We start from the raw sequence: 24496 nt of genomic DNA on the forward strand, positions 1-24496 counted from the left end.
TGTTAGAATGGGAACTGAGGTTTTTTTTGCAGAGATTTGTAAAAATATACGTGAACAAAACAAAAATAAAAACCAATTTATAAGTGAGTCTGTTTCTGCCAAAAAAAAAACAAAGGGTGTGTGTGTGTGCTCCAGGTCCCAAACTGCCATCGGGCTGCGCGCTGGCTGCTGGAGGGGCTGCCCCGGCTCGGCAGGCAGCATCCCGCGTCCTCCCTTCACAGGGAAGCCCCTCCGGGCGTCTCCAGCGCCGGGGGCAGGCCTTCCCTCCCCGGCAGCGGCGCTTCGCTCTCCTCCTCCCTCCTGAGGAGCCGCGGTTCTCCTCAGGGCTGTCCCCTGGGGGGGGGGAGCTCTGCGGGCCGGCCGAGGCTCACCGACCGCCGCTTCCCGCCATTTCTCCTCAGAGCTCTCCCCGCCCCTTCCCTCCGGGAGCCCCGCCCCCCGCCTCTCGCCCCGCCCTCCCGCAGCAACGCCTCGCTTCCCCCGCCCCCCGTCGCTAAGGCCGTCACACGCCTCACCGCGCCCCGCCGGGCCGGCAGGGAGTCGAGGGGAACCCGATTCTCATCTCCCTCTGCCGAGCGCGGGGCGGGGGCGGTGCTGCGCTCGGCGCTCGCTTGCTCAGGCCTGCGACGCCCTCCGCTGAGGGAGGGGCGCGAAGGCGATGCTCGTTGTCGCCGCCGCCGCCGCCGCCGCCACCTGAGCGTCCCCGTCCCGCCCCGCGGTGGTGGGCATGGGGCTGGGCTCCAGCTCCCAGGTCCCCGACGGCGGCGCCGAGGGCTTCCACGTACACGGGGTGAGGCAGGCGGCGGCCGTTTCGTGGGGGAAAAGAGCGGGAGGGCCGTGAGGGGCGGCGGGCGCTGAGGCGGGGTCCCGCTTCTCCCCCCCCCCCCCCTCCGCCGCCGCCTGTGGTGGCTGAGGGAGACCGAGCCCGGTACGGGAGAGGGCGCTGGGCTCGGGGTGGCGGGCTGCCTGTGGCCACCCACCTGTGTGGGTTTTTTCCACAGAACTGCCACGACGGCAGGGGAGGAGCGGCCGCCCCGCTCCCGGTAGGCAGCGGGTGGCCGCCCCGGCGGCTTCGTCGGTCTCGGAGCTTCCACCTGCGACGTGTCGGCTGGCGGACGGCCGAGGGGAGCCCTGTGTGCTGCTCTCGAGGAATTTGAAAGAGCTTGGGAGTAGGAGAGCCCTCCCTGCTCCCCTCCAAACTCCCCAAACTTTGCTGGTTTCTCTGCCGATCTTGACAGCATCTGGGCTGGGGTTAAATCCTGCTCCAGACTGTGTTTTCCTGAGGGGCCGCTGCTCACAGGCGCTGTGTGTAGATGCTGATCTGTTGTAGCTCCTCTATCTGGCAAATCGCCTGGACGTACACAGGTTTAAGTGCGTATTTTGGGGCTTAAAGATAGGCGGGGGTATTGCTGATGACAGCTGTTGCCTAAGTTTATAATTTCATTTAGTTGGTGGTCTTCCTCCCCGAAATAAGAGTGAAGTGTTGTTGCCACATGCTCCTTTCCACTTCATCAGCAGTTTGTGTTTCTCAATATCACAAGATGTGTTTAGGGTACCCGTGCTGTTGTGTAATCTGCTTTTGTCAGTCTCCTTAACTGAGTTAACTCCATCAGAAATGGCTGTTGGTCACAAAATGCCTCCTTCTTTTATGTTAAGTGCAGGATACTACTCAGTTTTCTGTACTGGAGGATGATTTTGGTGACCTACAGCGTGCAGGAGACAAAGTAATTTCTTTTTCCTCCAGGGAATTCATGCAACTTTTGATATGGTGTCATTTTGAAAACCAAATACTGCAGGATTTTTTGCAGCTTACAGCTTTGTGTGGGAATCTGTATGGCTTTTAGACATCTGAACAATATTTTCATGAGCTCTGTAATAACTTCCATGTATCTCTTTTTGTCTGCATTTTCATCTTTGACATTGTGTTACGTGATAGTTTCATTGTAAGGCTTCTTGCACGTTATTTAGAATTTGGATGTAAACTTTTTTAACCTTTTTAACTTTTGGTTTGGTATAAGCTGGCTGTTTGCTTTTGGTGCAGTTCAGGGTTCTGATGAAAGTTAATACTTCCTACTCCAATTGTGGTTACAGTGGTCAGTCTTGACTGTTTAATAATAAAGCATGATTATTTTTTTTTTGCTTTAAAAGCTTTTGCTGAAGTATTTTTTATAATTTGTATAGACAGTTATGCCAGCAAAAGCCCCCAAATCAATACAACTTTATTTTAATAATACATATATATAGCAGTTTTAACTTTGCTAGCAATGAACTTCTTAGTTTAGATGATGCGTGGATTGTAACCTATCGCTTAAATTGTGGGGTGGCTTTCAGGAGTCAAATATATTGCAGGTTAAGGGCTGTACTGCTGAGTTAACAAAAACTAAAGTTAAAAGCAGGGCAAACTGTTAGCACGTTTGCAGTGGTTCCCTTAATATCATGTTGCTTTGTTAGTAAACTTTGAAGTGGGTATACTCTCATACACTCTGCATGTATCAAGTTCTGTGTAACTTTTGGTGGGTTTTATCCTGTTGTGAATGCATTTTAATAGGTATTCTCTATATTTCTTTATTACATCTGTTTTACGCTAACTTGGTTGTAATGAAATTGAGATGTTGCAACTCTTATTTCTTATGAATCTTTTGTAAGTGATGGCAATCTTCTTGAGCAGTACTTGTGGTTAGCCATGCGTTTGTAGCATACTCTTTTAAGTGTTCCTATTCTAATATGCTGTAAATTCTGGGAACCTAGCTGTAAATTGTGCTTATGTAAAAAAATGGCTGTGATGTAGTTGGGGTCTCTTGATGTGCTCAGGCTACTAGTAGCATGGAAGAAAATCCTGCAGCAGCACTTTGAAAACTAAGCACCTTCTCCAAAGTCTTCAGTATTTAATAATTCCATGCTGTGCACTCTGAATCACAATACTTGTGTATTGTGCGGGGTTCAAACCCTGTTTTTTACAGCATCATTTGGTCACCTGTTGTTCATAGCCTTATAAAAATAAGTTCACAATTGTGGACTGCTTCCCAAGGTCTGTCATTTGGTATCTCATCTCTGGCTCAACTCAAAAGTAAACATTGAATCAAGTGTAAAGGTTAACACTGTCACCTAATGTAACTAGAGATCAATGTTATAATAAAAACAAAATGTATATTTTGCAGGTTCAAGAAAACTCCCCAGCTCAACAAGGAGGACTGGAACCTTTCTTTGATTTCATCATTGCCATAGGACACACTAGGCTTGTAAGCCTCAAATGATTTTATTGTTTGGTTTTTTCCCCCCTGCATGAAATACGGGTATTGTAGTGATGAAGGGTAGAAGCCAAAGCTGTCACAGTAAAGAAAGCTTTTCATATTGGACATTGCATATGGCATTAAAAAGATGAAGTAAAACTTGGTGATTTTCAAAGTCACTTCTCTGGCTGGATCCAAATTTGAGGAGTCTTACTTATGCCTTTAGTCACCTTAACTTCTTAACAGATTAACACAATGTTTATGATGTTACTCATTCATGCATATTTTCTGCCACAAGGTGGATATTGAACTGGGGAGTCAATGGTAAGAGCTCAACATTTGTTTAAACAAACCTGTTTCAACATTTGATAAAACATGAAACAGGAGGACTGGGATCAGAGGCATGAAGTAAAATGTTGCTGCTTATTGTTAGACCACATAGTTGAGATCTAATATTGCTGATAGTATTTAATAGCAGTTACGAAGAACAGGAATGTAAGTGATGTAGCGGAGTGATAGTAAGTACTTATGTAAAGGGACATGAGTTGACAGTACTGACTTCTTTCTAATAAAAGAAAATTGAACTGCTAGGACTGATTGTGAAACACAGAGCATAAACTTTGATGGTTTGGGGTCTTTGTATTCAAATTCCGCCACAGGTGTGACATCTGTGTTACAGGTGCAACTAGAAATAATGTTAATCATATATCTCTTTCTGTGCTCTACAGAATAAAGAAAACAACATGTTGAAAGATCTGCTGAAGGCAAATGCTGAAAAAGCAGTGAAGCTGGAGGTGTATAATATCAAAACAATGAAAATAAGAGAGGTGGAGGTGATACCCAGTAACATGTGGGGAGGACAAGGTCTTCTTGGAGCCAGCGTGAGGTTCTGCAGTTTCCAGGGAGCCAATGAACATGTGTGGCATGTTTTGGTGAGACAGAATTCTTTGGTGGCTTGTTAGGGTTCATACAACCTTGTTTTAAGGTGTAATGTTTAGAAGTAACTTTTATGTAGAAATACAATGCTGAAATCACACAGAAGAATGCCACACAGTCTTGAAGGTTTGTCTGAGCTACTTGAAGAGGGACAAGTAGTGGATGACTTTTAGTGTTGCCTGTCACTATGAAGAAAAATAACTCCATCCCAACCAGACTAAATAGTGTGTGATGAGGAGGTTTTTTCATCTTATGTTGAAGAATCAATGGCAAAAGCAAAAAGATTCTGGCCTGATTGGTGTCTCTCTGTTGGCTAAACTTCATTAAATTAATAATAATGTTTCAAAGTGCACCAAAAATTATTTTAAAATTAAGAGGGAGAGCTGAAAGAGTAGAACTGAATAGAAAAGACTGTTTGTTACGTTTCTGGTTGTTTAAATAAATGCAACTTCTCAACGTCTTCAGAGTATCTCATTTTGAATGGGTAGCATCCTGGTCTTTCTTATTCAGCATGTTTTACAAGATGTCACACCTAGATGTAGACTGTTCAAGGACTTCTATTTTGTCCCATAAACAAAACATTCTTTCCTTCTGTTGTTTTTGGAGTTAGCTTTCCTTTTTTGATCTTGGTGTAGTTTATCCTGCTCCGAGTACAGATGACACAGATCATTCTTTTACAGGATGTTGAACCTGCATCTCCTGCAGCTCTAGCTGGTCTCCAGCCATACACTGACTACATTGTTGGATCTGATCAGATTCTTCAGGAGGTAGGGTGCATTTTCCTTCAAGTAGTAATTGAATATACATCAAACGTATGGGGATAGAGTTTGGCGATTTGGGGAGATTGATGTTTATGACAGATCCTTTATAGCTGAGGTAAACATTTATCTTTTTTTAATGTGACAATAAAAAAAGAGTTGCCCCTAAAGATCAAACTACATGAGAGAGTTTTAGTCTGTCTCTGGGTTTTTAATATCTCACATTGAAGTAAGTAACTTCATAAAACGCTAACTTGCTTCCAGCTCCTTGTCTTGCACATTTGAGTTTAATAACTACTACTTTCTTTTTTTTTCTTAGTCAGAGGATTTCTTTTCACTGATTGAATCCCATGAGGGGAAGCCGCTGAAGCTGATGGTTTATAACACTGAAGCAGATTCCATTCGAGAGGTAGTTGTGACTCCCAATGGAGCCTGGGGTGGAGAAGGAAGGTACTGATCTCCGGACAGTCACTGGCTGATGACAGGTTATATACCCACTGTAAATGAGCTCCTGTTAAGAGTATTATTACTATTGATTACAGCTTGTTGTTTTCAAGTTAAGCTTTGTTTTCTTACACTTGTCACACAAAACTGTTCATCTTCCCATAAAAAAAACTAGCTTAGAACTAGGAATTAGACATGTTCTGGACCTAATCCTGTTTGAGTTGAAACCAATGGCAAAACCCATGTTGACTTCCCTGGTAGCAGATTCACTAGCTACATTCTCATAGTCAAACATTCAGTTACAGCAAGAACAAAATCCACATCAGGTCAGATTATATATTTTGTAAAGATATAAAAATAATCAACTAAAAGCTAAGCTATGTATGTCTAAACGTCAATTGTAGAGTGCTTCTTGACTACTATAAGTAAGTGAAATGATTCTTGCAGGTAGGTATATCTTGCTATAGATTATAAAGACTCAAACTCTTTTTGTTTTTATAGAGTCAAAATTTAAAACGCTTACTAGCTTTAAGAACACCTTTTTTCAAGTCTTGTTTTACTTTTCTTGTACAGTTTAGGATGTGGTATTGGATATGGCTATTTGCACAGAATTCCAACACAGTCTATAATATCGAAGAAGAAGCCAGAAAGCAAACCACCTTCACCCCTACCAGAAGCTGGAACTCCTGTACCATCTGCTAATGGTTACACAGAGGTATGTAAGAAGTAAGTTCATACCTCTGGCATGTTCTCTGGAGTTTCAAAATTTTCTACTTGTTGGAACATTCATAATACAGTATTATTTGAGTACAACATACAATATTGCTTGACTGAAATGGAGCTAGGTGAAGGGAGAGTGAGAGCTGATGATGCTGAGCAGATGACAGATCGCCAGTGTTGGCTGATATTTTCATCCCGTTTTGAAGACTTGCATACTATGGCTGTATCAGTCAATGAGAATCACATTAGAAGAATACCCCGTTCACTAGGAAATAAAATATGCCTACAAGAACTAATTATGGACTGTTCTTCTAAGAACATACTGGCTTTAAAAGGCTACATTGGAACATGTCCTAATCAGTGGCTTGACTTTGTTTCAGCATCATAGGTTCTCTCTGAATTGGTGTACTTGGAGACTGAGGCAGAATGCTTTCATAGGAAGGTCATCTTCAGGTGAAGCTTTCAGTATAAAAAGATGCTTTTCCTTCTTACTGTGTCATTTCAGACTCCATTATTGGCACCTACTTCTCAGAGTGACAACTCTGAAATAGTTATGAACTTGGATCATTCCACAGATCAAGAAATGAGTGGTTATTCACCAGAAAGCTCCCTTTCTCCTCCTCCTCCTCTCCAGAGAGTCATGGATCCAGGTATATTTTCTTAGGTGCTTTGTTCAGCAATTCTTTAGAGGGCTTCTAAGTAGACTAATAAGCTCTTAAACAAGTTTGAGACTTAAGTGTAGCACTATGAGCATTGGTGGTTGTTTTCCTTGAAGTTTTTGACTTCAGTGGATTTCAGAGCTGTAGAATTTGGGTACTGTGAGCCTGACTGAGGTTAACATTCTGTAGAAGTCTTTCCACTGATGTCAGCTAACAGTGAGGTTAAATTTATTTGCATTTAGTGGGGAGGGGACTTCACTGACTTAAATCTGGATATAACATGTCTCTGAATCTAGAATTCTGTGTTATATAAAACAGTACTGTAATACTTGCTTTCTCATTCAGGATTTCTAGACATGTCTGGTATTTCATTTCCTGAACTCACTAACTTCACAAAAGTATCCAACGTGTCTTCTTCTGCCTCCTTCAACATGCCAGCAGTAGATGCTTTAGTAGGCACTGAAAAGTTGGTGTTGAACAATGACGCTCCTGCTTATTTTGGTAAGTGTATTCAAGATTTCCTTTAGGCCTCTGACCTAATTTCTGGAATGGCACCAACTCATGCCTGCTCAACAGTGTCATGCTTTCTGGAAATAAGCCAATTTTAAGAAAAACCAGAAAGGGGATTGGCTAAAATGAGATGGAAAAAGTAGCAGAAATCAGGTATAGAAGTGGACAAAAACTAATAGGCTTTTTTTGTAAGATTATAGAATGTGTGTCTTTTTCTTTAAATGAAAATGTTGGTGATTCAAATTAAACTGATCTTGAAAGTAGATATTTCTAAAATTGGTGTAAATTAATTTTTGTACCACAGGCTTATCTTCACAGTTGTAAAGTGAAAACAAAATTGCAGTCATCTTAATAGTGACTTTTCTATTTAAAGAAAAAAAAAAATCTTCACATTATGGATGCCTTTCCCTTTTAAAAGGTGGGGTTACTAAGAGTTGTAACACAAAATAAAACATCTCTTGCATAAGAATACAGCAGAGCAAATCATTCATGGTTTCTTAAAAACATGCTTGCACCATCAAGTTGTCTGAATTTGGGGAGAACTGAGTGAACACAGCCCATGTATTTAACAGCTGTGAATCTGGTCATGTGCCTGTACGAGCTGATTCTTCTAGATGCATGGTAACCAGAGGCACTGTCTCTTAGCCTGACAGTTTTTTGTTTTTTTACAAACTATTTCCGTTTCCCAGAAAATGCCACAGCTTTGGGCCCTGAAGATGTAACCATGCATTCTGAAGGCTCAGTCAAGCAGCCTGAGTTGGATGACCTACTGCCTTCAATTCCATCTTTACCTTCTTTTGCTCTTCCTAATGAAATTTCTTCAAAAACAACACTAGGAACTGATCCCAATAACCAAGAAACAAAGCTGCTCTTAAACAGTATTGAGAGCTCGTTATCCACTACTCCGGTGAAACCAGATGATGAAGCAGCATGTGAACAGAAAGAAGAAGCAGCTGCACAAGATCGTGAGTGAAATGGATGCTGCTTTTGTTTACAGACCGCCGTATGGTGTAATACTACAGCTTGGAATATTTTTCTGATCTTGAAAGAATTACAGTTATTCTATTTTGTTAGTGTAGACAATATTATAAAAGAAATCATACGAAATACATATCCTATTGTCTTTTCCAGTCATGGTTTAATGGATTGATCTGTGTTCAAACTTTGAATGCTGTCCAAAATCACCAAATTAATGGAGAAATTAATGCAGAAACAAGTTGGAGACTGGTAAAATGTCAAGTTCCTGAATTCACGTTTGCCTACAACTGCTCCTGAATGTATTTTTGAAGGCACTCTGCCTGAACAGTGATGCTTAATGATGATTTTCTCAGTATGATTGATGGCATTAAAAAAAAAATAATTATGGTTTTGACTTGTTAGAAAGCTTTTCTAATGGTACACCTCAATTAGACAGTTCTTGTGACTTTCAAGGCATTTCCTACCCCAAGATGTCTTTATTTCTACTTACTACTCTGCCAACTGTTCTTTTTCTTGGTTTAGAGTCCTTTCTCTGTAACAGTTGTTCATGTACCTTCTCTACAACTATTTTTGCAGGAAAGGAAGTACCACATGGTTTGAAGTTGCAGCATATAGATAGGACAAAATCATGTTGGTGGGTCCTGTCATTCACTTCAGCTCTTCAGTGGATGAGGGGGTCGTCTCACTGTTTTTTTTAAAAAAATAAAGGAGGGGGGAATTATGATGGTTATTTGAAACAAACTGAAGTCAAAGATGATTTTAGGTTAGGCCCATGTGTTTTCCCGGTGATTAACCTTTACAGTGGAGCTGAATATGTCTTGGTTTCTGTAGTGATGGAGAAATAGCTTTTCTTCAGTTGTGCTTTTCTATTTATCCATTTCTATTTTTATACAAACCATCGTAAGTTTAAGACATGGGGATGGAGCATGTTAGTGCAGCAACATCTGTTGCTTTTTGTAGCCTTTTTGTTTTGTTTGCACTTGTCTTAAAATAACTTCTGAATGTAACAGCGAACATGAAATGAACAATGAAAGAAATGTGGGTGTTTTTATACCTCTCAGGGCAGTGATTTATCATGAAATTTTAAGGCTACTGCTTGGGAATAACTTCACTATAGCTGGTACAGTTAGTGTGGTGAAAATCCTTTGTGGATTAAGAGAATGGGGTACAAGGTTAGGTGTGTGTTTCAGCTATAAACTAGACTATACTTCTTTAGTACAACATCATCTGATTTTCTTTTCTCTGCCCTGTCTCCTGATAATGTTTCTCCCTTGTGCACTATGGAGATCAGTAAGCGAAATGACTGACTAGGCTGAAATCTACTAACAATGCAGGATGGGCAGTCTGGGTCACATGGCTGTGCCTGTGACAGCTCAGCTGCAGCAAAAGGGTGCAGGCAAAGTTGCAAAGCAAGAGAGGTCTTCCGATGAGTACACCCTTAGCTAAAAATCTGTCCTTTGTGTTCCTTGTCTCTGCTGTTAGTCTGAAATACTGTTTTCACATAAAATACAGTGGCTCTGAATAGGATGGTCAAAATATCTTTTGCTTTAAAGAAGAATGCATTAAGCCCTTAACTGCAGGTAGTAGAATTAAGAGATTTGAAATCTAGTCTGCTAAATGGTCTGTTAATAATGAACAGATTTTCTTCTCATATTGCTAAAATAAATTTCCTTTTTTCTTCCCTCCACTGACTGCTACAAGTGTGAACAGCCAAACACTAAAAATAAATGTAATTTAAGCTATTGGTAAGTTTGTTTGGTCTCAGAGCCTGATGACTGAAGACATCTAGGTGATCTGTTTGGTTTTTTGTTCTTTATTTAGGACTGTTTCTAATCTTACACCTTTGTCAAAACTGTTTTTCAGCTGGTAGTAGCTCATGTAGGTGATGCTGTACTGTAAGCACCCTTTAGAAATTTAAGAGCAGGGAATGTCAAAACTGATACTAAATTTCAGATGTCACAGTAATAAATGGCTTAACACTTATGCCAGTCTGTGTCCAGCCTAATTTATGTTAGTTGGCTCTTGGAAAGGGAGGTGGGAAGTCTTCAAAAATGTATGAAGACTTGATTCTTTTTTCATAACGTCCAACTGAACAATGGTCTAACATACCCATTTAAAAACCAAATAGAGAGTTAAACCTCTAGCAGTGGTATGTTGTATTCTCCTAACCTATAACTTTATCATTTAAATGCTAAATAAGTTGAAGAGTTTAATGTCCTCATCAAATTCCTTTTCTCTTGACAATTTAGAAGCTACCTTTTGAAATGCCTGCTGAAACAGAGAAGTAGAAAGTATTCTTTTACTTGTGGGTGCAGAAGTAACAAAGCTGATTAGAATTTCTTAGTTTCAAAATAAAACCTAAAAAGAGTAGTAGAAGCTCCTGAGAGTGGCTGGATTTGGAGAGGCTCCAATTCTGCTGGAGGCAGAGGTCTCCTGCCTCACCTGCCTGCTGTCACTGCAAGCGTAGACAGCGGGAGAGCCATCCCCTCTGATACAGACTATGTGCTGCAGACCAAGCTGGAGCATTTGTGATTACCTCACTGCTGCTGCCACCACCTTAATTTGGGGAAGATTCAGGAAGGGAATGACCAGGTACTACTGCTGAAAGAACTGTAGCTCATAAGGCCTGTGAGGATAGACCAGTTCTGAAATAATAAAGGCAATATTTTATTTTGGTCTGAAACAAATGAATGGTTGTAGAAGACAGAGCTATTTTTGAGTGAAATGGCTCGAATGGTCAACTTCTGTATTTAGGATTTGAAACAAAATCAACAAATCACAATCAATCAGGTGCTGTTCCAAACAGCTACTCTTTCCAGGTAAGTAGGAAGGCTGTGTATTGCCTTGTTTGCTTCTGTATACTTTGAGGGCATCTACAAACCTGACAGTGATAGTTCTTTCACAGACACAAAAAGGATTATTGCAGCAATATCACAAGGAGGGCAAAACAAAGGGAGGAGGAGGTCTCCTTAAGAGTGCTTTGTACTAACTTCAGAGCTTGGATGCAGTGGATGCGTAGCTTGACACTTTGGTGTGGCCAGACACAACAGGATAAGCTTCCAGACCTGGGATTAATCGTCAAGCCTGAGGGCGTGAGTCTGGCAGACATTAAATCCAAAGATGCTACCAGGAGCTCAAGTGTTAAAGCAGGGATTAGGCAAAAGTCATCTCTGAGCCATGCCTCTGCCAGGGCCAGAGCACCTGGGTGCTGATGGTGGCTAAACACAGGATGGGTGCTTGGAGGCGTAGCAGGACCTTCATCCACCTGGATACTCGCAACTCTACTCCACAAGGGTGGGAACAACTTGGTCAAGTCTTGCCCCAAGCACAGCTAACTTCAGCAGGTTGGACCAAGCCCTCCCTCCTGAAGTAAACTACTTGATTCATGGGAACTTCAGACAGTAGTAACCCTGTTGTACTAGGACTGAGCATAACCCCCAAAAATCCTGATAAGGAAGTAACCATCCTAGAGATAAATATGCAAATCTTATTAGTAACAGCAATATGGATGCTGAACTAATTCCAGCTGAACTTGAACATGTGAATAAATGTATTTAGCATCTTTAAGGCATCTTTAACTACTAGCAAGAACAGTTGAAATACCAACAGTATTCAGGTAGTGATGACTTTGTTTTCCCTCTCAAACTTTTACAGCAGGCCTGACAATTTACTGAATCTTTTGCTGTACTACTCTGGGCTGTGTTCAGAAGCTGCTCATCCAAGTTGCCACACTTGACTGAACTTCTCTTAGTTGTAACTAAGAAATGCTGCAGGAAGATAGACTGCAATACGGAGTAGAGATCACACCACTCACATGTACTGATGGGCTTGAATTATGCATTTCCATAGCCGCTTGGGGGTTCAGAATTTAATCTCACCTAGCAGTAAGGATTACAGCACTAACTGGGGAAGCAGCAGGAGCCTTCAGCTATTCCAGCACCCCTGTTCTCCTGCACCATGAACTCAGCAGAAAAGGAAAGCAGCTGAGGCAGCCTTCCAGGGAGAAGCCTTTGATCCAGCATTCCCCTCAGCACCCTTACCCTTCTCCATCTTCCCCCATAACTGGGCAAGTATTTTCACCTCCAAGCAATTATGCAAGAACTAGGCACCACTGCCTCTGGCTGTTACATGAAAGCAGCTAAAGGTTGACTCTGTTAATCTGTTATTTCCTGGGCATTGCCACTAATGTCCACACATACTCTTTGCTTTTGCCTTAAGCAAACACTAATTCACATTGGTTCTGCCGTAAAAGCAATTTCAAAGCAGTTGTTTGGTTTATGTTACATTTCTAAGCTACAAAAAGTAATTAAGCATTCAGAGTCCCATGAAAAAGATGCCTAGAACAGTGTCAAAATAGCCTCAGAGAGAGATCGGGCATGTCCTACCCAGTCTCTCATCCGTACCTCTGGTCTGCATGATGTTTGTACAGCTGCTCACAGAAAAACCTCCACCAGATAGTACAGGAAACTACTGTAGTCAATCACTTTCTTGATATTTAAGTATGCATGTACATTTAACTTCTGTTATCTAGCTGGGTGGTAACTCCACCTAGCTCTGTTTGGGAGCCATCAGCACACCTACAAGTGTAGCATTATGTGCTTAAAAATTGACACTAAATGTCACGTTCAAGAAATTTCTAGGGATAAAGTTTGAATCAAATAGGACCTCTGTGAAAGAAAAATACCTTGGTGCAATGTACTGGCCAAAATTTGGAGTCCTGTAATTGGATTCACATGTTAACAGTCACTCTATGCCTTCACCTTTGGCAAATGCGTTCTCTCCCCGTCCCTGGCACCTCCACCCTAACTCACCTCAGCAAACTGACCTCTGCAACTTCCCTCTCTCCCCTGCCTCGGCACCTCCCAGGTCAACATGTTGGATAGTTGCCCACGCTTCAGCTCGCACGATCTGAACCTTGGGACAGCTGTTCCCTGAGCAGCTCTCCACGAGACTGACCAAGGAGTGCACTGTCAGTCCCCTGGTTGCCCCTCTCCCATGGAATATGGGCAACCAAACTAATAAATCCCAAGTCCCTTATTTTCCCACCGCTTGGCAATGAGGTTGAACTACATTATTATCTCCTGCCTAGGGCTTATTTTAAGTATTTTTTTGGTGTTTCTAAAAGTTAATGCTAAATTCTTCAAGTAGTTCTTCTCTTCCTAAAATGATACTTGCACTTCAGCTGCAGCTACTGAGCCTAGCTCTCCTGTTCTCAGCACTACTGCACCTGAAGAAGAAAAAAAAATTGCCTGTCATAGAAAAATGCTTTTCTGGGACACAGGTTACACTACTAAATACTAGATTTACAACTCCTTTCCATTATGAACTTGGAAATTAAAAAAAACTTGTACAAATCAGCAGCATTTCCTGTGATTCTGTCAAACTGGAACTCTATCTCAGTCCACAACATCCCAATGAGCTGTGACTCTCATATGAACTTAACGCTGTGCAGGGGCCTCTCCTGCTCTTGCCTTCAGGACCCTTACAGACAGCACAATTCCAGAAAAGGTGACAGAAATTAAAGGGGAGTAGCAAAATAACACCTCTCACTTGACATGGCATCTAAGATGGATGCTGGGAGCCTCTGCAAACACATTTGGTCGCTGAATTACTGTGTCTCCTCTGAGAGCAGCCAAGTTGACAGTCCCCACAGCAAATGCTTTGAGTATTCTGTGCTGGTGTTTTCAGCATCAGGAAACCCAGTCTTGGTTTCCCATGTGTCTCTTACAGTGCTACAACCTTTCCACATCCAGAAAACTCCATGCCAACTGGCATGAGTCACTTGTAGCAGGGCTATCTTTTCTTACGTACTACATTGGTGTTGGCACAAAGTATTTTCATGGTACAAAAGCACGCACTGCCCATGCAAACAGTATGACTTGAGCACATTCTCCACCTCAACAGGATCTCAGAACTTGCATTTGAAGGCTTGCAGGCCTGCTAAAGTCTTATATCCCACCATATTACAAGATCCTCTTTAAAGGGACTTTGTTAAGGCACTGCCATTTCTTCAGCCGTTCTATTACTTGAGGCTTCAAAGGACTCTGAAGTCCTTTGTAGTACAACCATTAAGTGGCAAGAGTCCAACCTCTAAAATTGCATAATTGATCCAATACACAAAACAACTGGAAAATATTTTAACTAAAGCCTTTTATTCTATACAACTGTGAAACATCATTTACCCTTCTGGCATTGCAGACTCTTCTGTCAATCTTTCCTGAAACTGTGTTTCGGGATGGTTAGAAAGAAAAAAAGAAGAAAAATTACAACCTTGGCTGATTTCAAACAAAATTACTGGGAGCAATTCCAATGTATACAATGGGACAGCAAGACAACCAGAAAAAAACCCAAAACCCGCAAACAGTGCCTATTGGAACAAGCGTAGACCCTTGCTACTAATAAATACAAGTCAGGACAATTTATCAATAAAAGTTACAGTTCTTTTTAAGCATTTAATTCACAAATATCACTAAAAATGTGCAGTTATAGCACAATTGTGTCAAACTGAGCATACACAGAAATGGGGATTAAAAACAGAAACTGACTCTCAAATGACAGGGAAAAAGATGTGCTAGCTTAGTTCTGAACCATATTTTTGCTTAAGCCATGAATTTGTTTAGCTAGGTTAAGAGTGCAGAAGGTAATGATTTGACTATTTTTTCAAATAAAATACGATGAAAAATATTTTACTTTTTGTTTGACCAGTACAATCCCAGTAATATAATTTATTGGGACTTTCTTTAGGCCTCAACCTAAATCTTGATAGCAAGATACAGGAAGGGCAAGAGCATATGTCTCCTGAAGAAACTCAAATAATATACTGCCCTTTGAAGGCACTTGTGCTTCTGCTTCAGACAAGAGTCATTTTTACACAATTTCTTTACGAGGATTTGTAATTTGTTCTGGCTACAAATAGTTTTCTGGGACAGCCCCACATTTTCTCACAAAAAGCTGAAATGCCTTTACCCCCTCCCCCCAATAAGTTAAACTCTATAAAAGACTACTATGAGTCTATGACAGTCACAGATTTTTAGAAATAACAGTGAAAAGAAGATCCGCATAAATCTATAACAAAAGAACAACTGCATATAAAACTTCGGAAAAGAAGGATAAGTATTTTTATATCATGAATATGAAATCTGCTGAGAAGTTTCTGAAGTTTAACATTAAACATATGAAGTTATTTTCAGAATGGTCTGAAGGTTTAACAAAATGTCACATAGTTTTGGAGCACAGTTACCAAAAATTAGACTAGTGTGTCTTTAGAACACCTAGGACACAGTGCAGGAAGTAGTTATATATATTTAAAAAAAACCAAAACCTCATTAAGTTTCTGCAAAGCATGTTCACTCTATTATGATGCACAGCATCATTGGACTGACCCTGCTACAATATTTATCTAGTGTTCTTATTCTGCATGTCAACAGCTCTCTAAAGCAACAGTTGCGTTGCAGTATTAAAACACTTCTAATATTAACCCTTCATTTGCAATTAAATGGGCCAATTCTTTCAAGTATGCAATACCTATTTTCTGTTGTTTTTCTTTTCCAAATTTCTTCAAGTGGTAGAAATGTTTGAGTAACCTGTGACAAATCATTGTAGGAACTTTACGAATGGAATGTACTAAAAATACCTTGTGTGCACTTCTGAATTATATTGTGAACACAGCGACTAATATGGCCAAAATGGTTTCATATCAAGCATGAGCAGATGAGGATATGTTCTGGAAAAACAAAAGCAAAAAGGAGGAAGCAAAAGTCTGCACTGGATTATCATCCGTTCTCTGTACACCTCACACAACACGAACCACTCGGGGACTTCCCATCTCATTGGCTGAGACTAGGACAGACTTTAGTTTAAGTCATATAGATTTTTTTCCTCTATATTACAGATCTATTAGTCACTTCAATTAAATGTATACTTTCCGTCCATACTGAGTCATTAGAAGTCTCATCTACCTTAGGGGTTCAGTGGGCTTCTATAGTACTACTCTTGGAACCAGTACAGTATGGTCAAGTAAATAAGCAACCATTTGGGTCCACCACTCCCTTCACGTTGATTTCTGGCGATAATGAAGCGTCAGATCACCACCACTCTTCCAAATGAAGTGCTTTACAGTTCGAAGGTCCATATTCGGATCCAAAACCTAAACAGTAGAAATTCATCTTTTATTCCACAAATCTGATAGATTGTCAGAAATTCAAAGATAAAACACTCTGGTTTGTGTGTATGGGTGAACTGGCATCAAAGATGAACCATGCAAAGGCTCAGATTTTTCAACTAGCAAGTAAACCTAATGCATTACTGAAAGATTTTAGCAATGTAACATGTAACTTCATATTACAACCACCTCCTCAATATTTAATCTTCATGCACTTAATATTTCAGAAAAAAATTAAACTCTGCTAGAAATGTGGAATTAAAGCATTCCAAAAATGTTAGAAATGGAATTCCATGGAATTGTGTTAAGTCCGTTTGTTGAGTATGAGTAATTAATCCTATAAAGGCTACTAGTCAGATGTAATTAAAAAGGCATGCTATATAAATTCTTTGATCTGGCTATCTGCAGCTGTCTGAACTTGTGTCAGCAGTGAGTTAACATGACGTCAAAACACTTACCTAGTTTTAAAGGTAACAGATAATATATAGCATATTTCAAGCTCAGTATTCAGAAATTCACAACTGATACATTGCTAGACATTGGTTTTGTTCACAGGCTAAAACGCCCAGGTAACTTACTTGGTCCTGGCACAGAAGTTCAATCTTCTCCTCTGCTAGCACAGCAATGTCTTCCTCTTTTTCTTGTTCTCCTGCTTTTTCATTATTGGAAGAGCTAGTTGTCTGAGACTCATTATCCAAGTTTATGATTTTCTCATACACGTGTTCCATCACTTTTCTCACCTGAAGCATATCACTTGCTGACAGTCGGTCTCTATACAAGGTAAGCGAAGTATGGCAGGAAAAAACTTGAGAAACTACATTTCTTATCTTCACAATACCTTAATCTGTAGCAAACTATGCAAGTACACAGACGAGCTCTTTATATTATAAGTTTAATAGGAAATTATCAGGATCATCCAGAATACCATGATCATAACAGCTATTTATCCAAAGATTCACACAGCAAAAGGGACTCAGAGAAGTGGCAAGATATTCAAAAGACCAAATTAAAATCAAACCTTAGATTAAGGGTATTGTACACAACACTCATTCTTTCAATAGAAAAAGGATTAGTAAGAGAAGGACAAAGGGCACGGAATAATAAAAGCGGTAAGCCAGAATATGCTGTTCACCTTACTACATTAACAGAAGGGCATTCTAAAGTAATAATCAGCAGTGGTTTTTCTACAAAGAACACAAAAAGCCTACGAAGGTCCTCTTTCACAAATTTTCTCCAATGTGAAGAATTCAATAAGACTTAAAGAGGAACTAGGCATTTGTGGAAAATACTGATAATTGTTGCATAGAAATGGTAGGCGTACTGTCTATGACATTGACCTCATATCTGAGGACCTGCATTGATTTCTAACCTATACAGCTCCCAGTTACAGCTAGTGCGACAGGGAGACTATCTTGCTTTCCCTGCTGTCACGTTTTGTACCTTTTCCTTTTTAAAAGCTATTACTCACTGTTAGTAATAGGAAACATAATATAAAACTGGTTCTGAACAGTGTAACAATCTGTAAGTTCCTGTTTTCTGATTAATACCACAAAAGACAGAAAGTCTAATTTCAGTAGTTAGTTCGTAGACATTTCTTAGGATAAACTTAAGCAACTGCCCACTGAACCCAAAAGAAACCTACAGTTCTTTCAAGTACTCTGATATAATTCAACGCTTCAAAGCGATGTTGCTTAAATGACTAGAAACTTCTACAAATTCTCCAAGAACAATATGATTCTCTGGCAAACTGCTTTGTTGGTTTTTTTTGAGCTTGCAATTCTCTTTCTGAAGTTTTGAGAGTCAAATATGCATTACTTACTTTTTTAGAGTTTTTGCCCCTGATGATGAATGAGGTTGGAGGTAGAAGGGAATCTTATTGAATTTGGGCATGTTTTTCTAGAAAGAAACAAATTTGAAAAGTGTTAATTTAGGGTGAACTGTTACCAGCTCCTATTTCCACCAGCTGGTATGTGAAGTATATTCAGCTGCTAATTATCAAAAACCAAAAGAAATTCTTAATCAACATAACCACCACAGCCAACTTCCAAATTACTCATATTTCTGAGATGCTTCAATTTAGAAGATGCACATACCATCTAGCTTTTGAATATAAATTATCATTTATTTCAAAGGAAATTAGATAGTATCAAAAGACTGCTGCAATATGAAGAGTATTCTCTGTTCCTGAGCTCCACACTTGAAAAAGGATACCAGTTATGCACAGTGCTTTGAATTCTTATCTACGACTTTCTGTCAAAAGAAACTGAGCAAAAATACCTTAACTGGACACATCAAAAAATAATGAATCTCAAAGGGTCTTGAATACAGACCTTGAGACCACTTATTTTAAATGGAAACAGAGCAAAAATTTAAAATGTCATTTCAGATCTTGTGCAGTTAAAAAAATTGTAGTTCACCTTAAAAAACCAACAAAAAAGCAAAATCTATACATGATACTTACATCCACAGTGATGTCTATGACCCATTGTGGCACAGTTTCATTAAGAAGCATAGATTCAGTTTCACCACCTGAATCCCGACATAATAACCTAAGACATACGGAAATAACCTTTATGAATAAAAACAATTACTGTAATGTGCATTAAAAAGCTTTCAGGAGAGGACCTGCCCTTTTAATGCGCAGGGAGCTTGAGCTTGGTTAGCTGGCCCTTCACATCATCAAACTTATTGGGGAAGTGATCACGTATTTTCTGTAAAGACCAGACAAAGTAGCTGCAGGAAGAAGACAGATCCCTAGAGCAGAAACAGGGAAAAGTATCTCAGGAGACTATAGGCTATGGCACAGAGAAATTAAAAAATCTACTTTGTTCGTGGATTGTGTATGTTTGTGTGTTGAAGTACAAAACTGTCAGAAGAAGGGGAAAGGCACCTAGCACAAAGCAGTTCTTTTCTCCTTTGGGAAAATGAGCTTTGCATATAAAGCATCTGTTAAGCCCTCACCAAATGGAAAGAATAAAACCAATTTTAAGAAATGCACACACAGAATGGTGAAACAAAGCCACATATAATTTTATCAATTCCAATTAAGTATTTTGTCAGACAGTCCTCAAGCCACCTTTTAGGTCCAATAAGCATGGCTTGCTCCCTCCAATCATGTCTTTTCAGTGTTCTCTTGAGAACAAGCTGCATAAGATCCACCAGTACAGAACGGATGCAAATATTAAGCCCCAGCTACAATGTAAATACAGATACTGCAGGGGGAAAAAAAAAAAAATAAAAATCAGTTTTCAAAGCTGAAAAAGGTTACCCTGTGTCCTGGTTTCGGCTGGGATAGAGTTAATTGTCTTTGTAGTAGCTGGTACAGTATGAGAAGAATGTTGATAACACACTGATGTTTTCACTTGTTGCTAAGTAGTGTTTAGACTAAGTCAAGGATTTTTCAGCTTCTCAGGCCCAGCCAGCAAGAAGGCTGGAGGGGCACAAGAAGTTGGGAGGGGACACAGCCAGGGCAGCTGACCCAAACTGGCCAGAGGGGTATTCCATAACATGTGACATCATGTCCAGTATATAAACTGGGGGGACTGGGGCTGGGGGGAATTGCCAGTCAGGAACTAACTGGGTGTCACTCGGCAGGTGGTGAGCAATTGCACTGTGCATCACTTGTATATTCCAATCCTTTTATTGTTATTATTGTCATTTTATTATTGTTACTATTACCATTATTAGTTTCTTCCTTTCTGTTGTATTAAAGTGTTCTTATCTCAACCCATGAATTCTACTTTTTTTTTTCCCGATTCCCTCCCCCATCCCACTGGGGGTTGGGGGAGGGAAGGGAGCGAGCAGCTGCGTGGTGCTTAGTTGCTGGCTGGGGTTAAACCATGACACCCTGTTTTACTGACCAATTCAGGGACTGAAAGTTACATCATTTTTGGGCCTATTCAGCCTGGGAAACAAAACCATCAAATCAAACATTCCCTCACCCCTCAAATTTAAAATTCACTATGTCCTTAAATATTAAATGCTTCACGGTATTTGAAAGCTTGGCATTTGTTTTGCAGAACTCTTAAAATGTCTCTGACATATCATATATCACAGTTAGGCTTTTCAACGTAGAATGAAAAGAAATAGAAGGGTAATCAGTGTATACACATTACAATACAGAACCTGTGCTCTTACCTGCCAGAGCTTAGGACCTTCTAATGGGTCACCAGCTATAATTTTGGGAGCAGAAACCAACTCTCTAGTGAGTAGGATCTCCTGTCTGAGTCATTAATGCTCAAAGACCAGCACAACAAACCCATAAGAGAAGTTCTACAAGAATCTAAAGTAGCACAATTTCATTCTAAAACAAAGTTCAGTTAATCAGTTTCCAGGAAGAGGGCACCCAGAAAGATCTCAAAGCTATGACATACGACTAAGAACAACATACAACTCTTACCATTGTAAAACCCCACACGTTGCTGATGCTCAAACTCACATATTCAGTTGGACAATGCAAAATTATCATTAACAGCTGCTTATTTTGCCTGTCAAAGGCATGTCTTGAATGTACAGTATGGAATGGATGCAAGTATTACATTTTGATAACATTTCTGCTTGCACAAAGGAAACGATTGTTTAGCCACTGAATTTACACTCTTGAGTTTTTATACCTGAACAAAGTGCGTCCTCCAGCCTCACCAAAAATAACTGGTGTATGTGGTGGCACTTGAAAGTATCCATTTCCTTTCTGGACTCTGTTCTCCTGCTCACCGTTCACTGTTGGAAAAAAATACACACAACAGTGATACAGCACTAGGGCTTAAAATTGGGTATATATAGTCCAACACGTGTCTTTTCCACCTACAGCTAACGTATTTCATAAATTAACAAAATCATAAGCTTCATAAAACCCAAGAAAATCCCTACTTCCAACACATAGCAAGTATATAAAAACGAACACTAGAGAGTAACTAGATCAATACAAGTTTGTGGAAGGCCTATTTCAAAAGCCTCTGAGAAAAGGGAAATAGAGCTGATGAGCCAAAACCTGATTCCTAGTTTTCTCCAGTTCCTTAACAGTATTCTGAGTATTTGTCAAACTGAACAATACTAATAGTAGAAATCAACTAAAGAGGTTCTGCTGAGACAAGACTATTTTTCCCCCTCTACACTGACAGTACAGAACTCTGAGGGATGTTAGCTTTGCTCTTCTACCTGGATTTGCCAGATGTTAAAATAGTGTATTAGTAAAGCTCAGACTCACATGTTCTTGAAGTTACTGCATTCTAAATTCGATTTATTTTTAGCTAGTTATAGCAGTATGGTCTTCAAAACACTGAAGAACCTGATTCCACATCAGATGGATAGGATAAGATTAAAGAAAAACCAGCATTATTTATGCACCAGCTTGTAGTCAGCCAGGTATCTTGATACACAATATAGAAGTATTTAGATGCCTGCCTTTCACTTGAGAAAGATCATCTCGATTACACTGCAGCATTTAATTACTGTATTTGAACATGATGTTGAATTCAAGCAACATAAGAAAGGTCAAAAGTCCTATCAAGCAAAGAAACCAAAAAAGAAAATCTATTCTCTACTAAGACGGGATGAATATGATACTGAAGTTAGAGCAAGAAAAATCTTCCAGTTTGAAAGATTTCTTCATAACACTTATGTTAACAATTGAGAGGAAGAATACTGCACATATGGCTTAGACAAGTGTACTTTTTGCTGGGTAAAAAACTGGCTGGCTGGCTGAGCCTAGAGGGTTGTGGTGAATGGAGTTAAATGCAGTTGGCAGCGAGTCACAAGTGGTGTTCCCCAGGGCTCAGTATTGGGGCCAGTTCTGTTTAATATCTTTATTAATGATCTGGATGAGGGGATCGAGAGCACCCTCAGCAAGTTTGCAGATGACACCAAGTTGGGAGGGAGGGTTGATCTGCTCGAGGGTAGGAAGGCTCTACAGAGGGATCTGGACAGGCTGAATCGATGGGCTGAGGCCAATTGTGTGAGGTTCAACAAGGCCAAGTGCCGGGTCCTGCACTTGGGTCACAACAACCCCATGCAGCGCTACAGGCTTGGGGAAGAGTGGCTGGAAAGCTGCCTGGAAGAAAAGAACCTGGGGGTGCTGGTTGACAGCCGGCTGAACATGACCAGCAGTGTGCCCAGGTGGCCAAGAAGGCCAACGGCATCCTGGCTTGTATCAGAAACAGTGTGGCCAGAAGGACTAGGGAAGTGGTTGTCCCCCTGTACTCGGCACTGGTGAGGCCGCACCTCGAGTCCTGCGTTCAGTTTTGGGCCCCTCGCTACAGGAAAGACATTGAAGTGCTGGAGCGTGTCCAGAGAAGGGCAACGAAGCTGGGGAAGAGTCTAGAGCACAAGTCTTATGAGGAGCGGCTGAGGGATGCGGGGTTGTTTAGTCTGGAGAAAAGGAGGCTGAGGGGAGACCTGATCGCTCTCTACAACTACCTGAAACGAGGGTGTAGTGAGGTGGGGGTCAGTCTCTTCTCCCAAGTAACAAGCAATAGGACAAGAGAAGATGGCCTCAAGTTGCGCCAGGGGAGGTTTGGATTGGATATTAGGAAAAACTTCTTTACTGAAAGGGTTGTCAGGCATTGGAACAGACTTCCCAGGGAAGTGGTGGTGTCACCATCCCTGGAGGTGTTCAAAAAGCACGTGGACAAGGCACTTCAGAACATGGTTTAGTGGGCATGGTTGATGGCTGGACTCAATGATCTTAAAGGTCTTTTCCAACCTAAATGATTCTATGATTCTATATATGCATATTTAAGTTCTGGTCTCTGTACACAAATTTCAGTGTCCAAGAGATACGCTTTATCTTCTTAAGTCACTGTTCAGTGTCAGTTTCTTAACTGTTACTTTTGGAAGGGAAAATGAAGACTGATTCTGTAGTGAATATTCTAAACATTCCACTAATCCACAACTATTCACAGAAATAAGTAGCGCACCATCAGTGTTGCAACAATACAAAGGCCTGCGAGCTATACTTTTCATATATTGTCTGGCTCTCAAGCTGTAGACTGCCAATATGCAAAAGCAAGAGAATCAGCAACTTTATCCAGAAGAGCCTGTGAAGTGCTGTAACCCTCCTTGAAGACAATTTTTGAAAGAAGAGAGTAGCTAACTCTTGGCACAATCTGTCACAAAATGGCAAGATATTGCTGAACTTACAGTTTTCTTAATTGCATTATCTGTAGAAAGTAATTTCTTAATAGCCAAAGACAAGACTTTTCAGTCAACTCTGCCAAAACCAGCATAGGGTTGAATTAATTTCAAACTTAGCAATTATACAGTCTCTTTTATTCTGCCAAATTCAGCCACTATCTTACATTTTACATAGCTGTGCTTTTTATCTCATGCCTGATTAGACTTAGCATTTTTACCTTAAACCACCACTCTTTAAGGTGGTTTTGTATAGACCTACCCCATGTATTATTCTAATATCTACTGAATGTATTTTTTTCCAATAGATTTTTATCTTGTATTGTTCATCATACCTAGAAGCAAGATGTCAAGAGAATACTGGCTAATGTTGAATAACTGAACTATTGTTCTTTGCTGTCATTATCTAGGCTGTTTCTTTTCTAAGTCAAGCCTTAGTTTTGCCAGTAATTGTTTTTCAGCAAGGCACCACATTTCTGTAACTTCAGAATCATCTATTCACCTACTTTTTTTACAGACTAGAGTTCTTAAGATTCTTGCTGATCTTTCAGAAGAAAGCCACTCAGCAAATTCTGGTGTAAAGCAAATTTAAAAGGATTAAAAACCATTAGTTTATAATGCATGCAGAGACAGCTATAAGACAGCAAGTCAAGTTGTATCTGTTAAAGAAACAGAATGTATGAACAAATCCTAAAAAATGAAAATATTAAAATACTAACCATGATTCATTTCATTTTCTTCTTCGTCCATTGGATTGATATGTGTTCTAGGCCAATACTCCAGAAGTGCTTGTAGCAGAAGCCCTCCAAGATTTACTGTCAAGACATAGCGAGGTAGAACTTCAGTTACAAAAGTGTTGGCATCATAATTTTCTACATTTGATTCATAGCTGAAAACCTTCCCAAGTTTGAGTAGTTCTGTTCCCAAAACAAACTATTTATGGGCACAGAAATCTGCTTATCACAATCTCAG

General features: G+C 40.3%; 2 protein-coding genes across 2 annotated transcripts in view; one reads left to right on the forward strand and one right to left on the reverse strand.

Annotated features, from left to right (window-relative positions):
• Positions 1–631: 631 nt before the first annotated feature.
• On the forward strand, positions 632–10218 carry GORASP1 (golgi reassembly stacking protein 1). The gene is made up of 9 exons (XM_075044688.1): positions 632–790; positions 3159–3239; positions 3959–4162; positions 4847–4933; positions 5244–5374; positions 5942–6083; positions 6594–6738; positions 7093–7248; positions 7947–10218. Exons 1-9 carry the CDS (start codon positions 728–730, stop codon positions 8228–8230), a joined length of 1293 nt encoding a protein of 430 aa, XP_074900789.1. The 5' UTR covers positions 632–727; the 3' UTR covers positions 8231–10218.
• A 4150-nt stretch (positions 10219–14368) lies between these two features.
• WDR48 (WD repeat domain 48) overlaps positions 14369–24496 on the reverse strand; it is a 29292-nt gene continuing 19164 nt past the window's right edge. Inside the window, exons 14-19 of the mRNA XM_075044702.1 lie at positions 24244–24339; positions 21010–21115; positions 18858–18945; positions 18216–18292; positions 16975–17167; positions 14369–16381 (exon numbers count right to left, since the gene is read on the reverse strand). Of these exons, the coding sequence (XP_074900803.1) occupies positions 16286–16381; positions 16975–17167; positions 18216–18292; positions 18858–18945; positions 21010–21115; positions 24244–24339 (656 nt within the window). The 3' untranslated portion in view covers positions 14369–16285. The remainder of the gene's footprint in view (positions 16382–16974; positions 17168–18215; positions 18293–18857; positions 18946–21009; positions 21116–24243; positions 24340–24496) is intronic.

Source organism: Buteo buteo, chromosome 2 (genome assembly GCF_964188355.1).
Source record: "Buteo buteo chromosome 2, bButBut1.hap1.1, whole genome shotgun sequence".
NCBI lineage: Eukaryota > Metazoa > Chordata > Aves > Accipitriformes > Accipitridae > Buteo > Buteo buteo.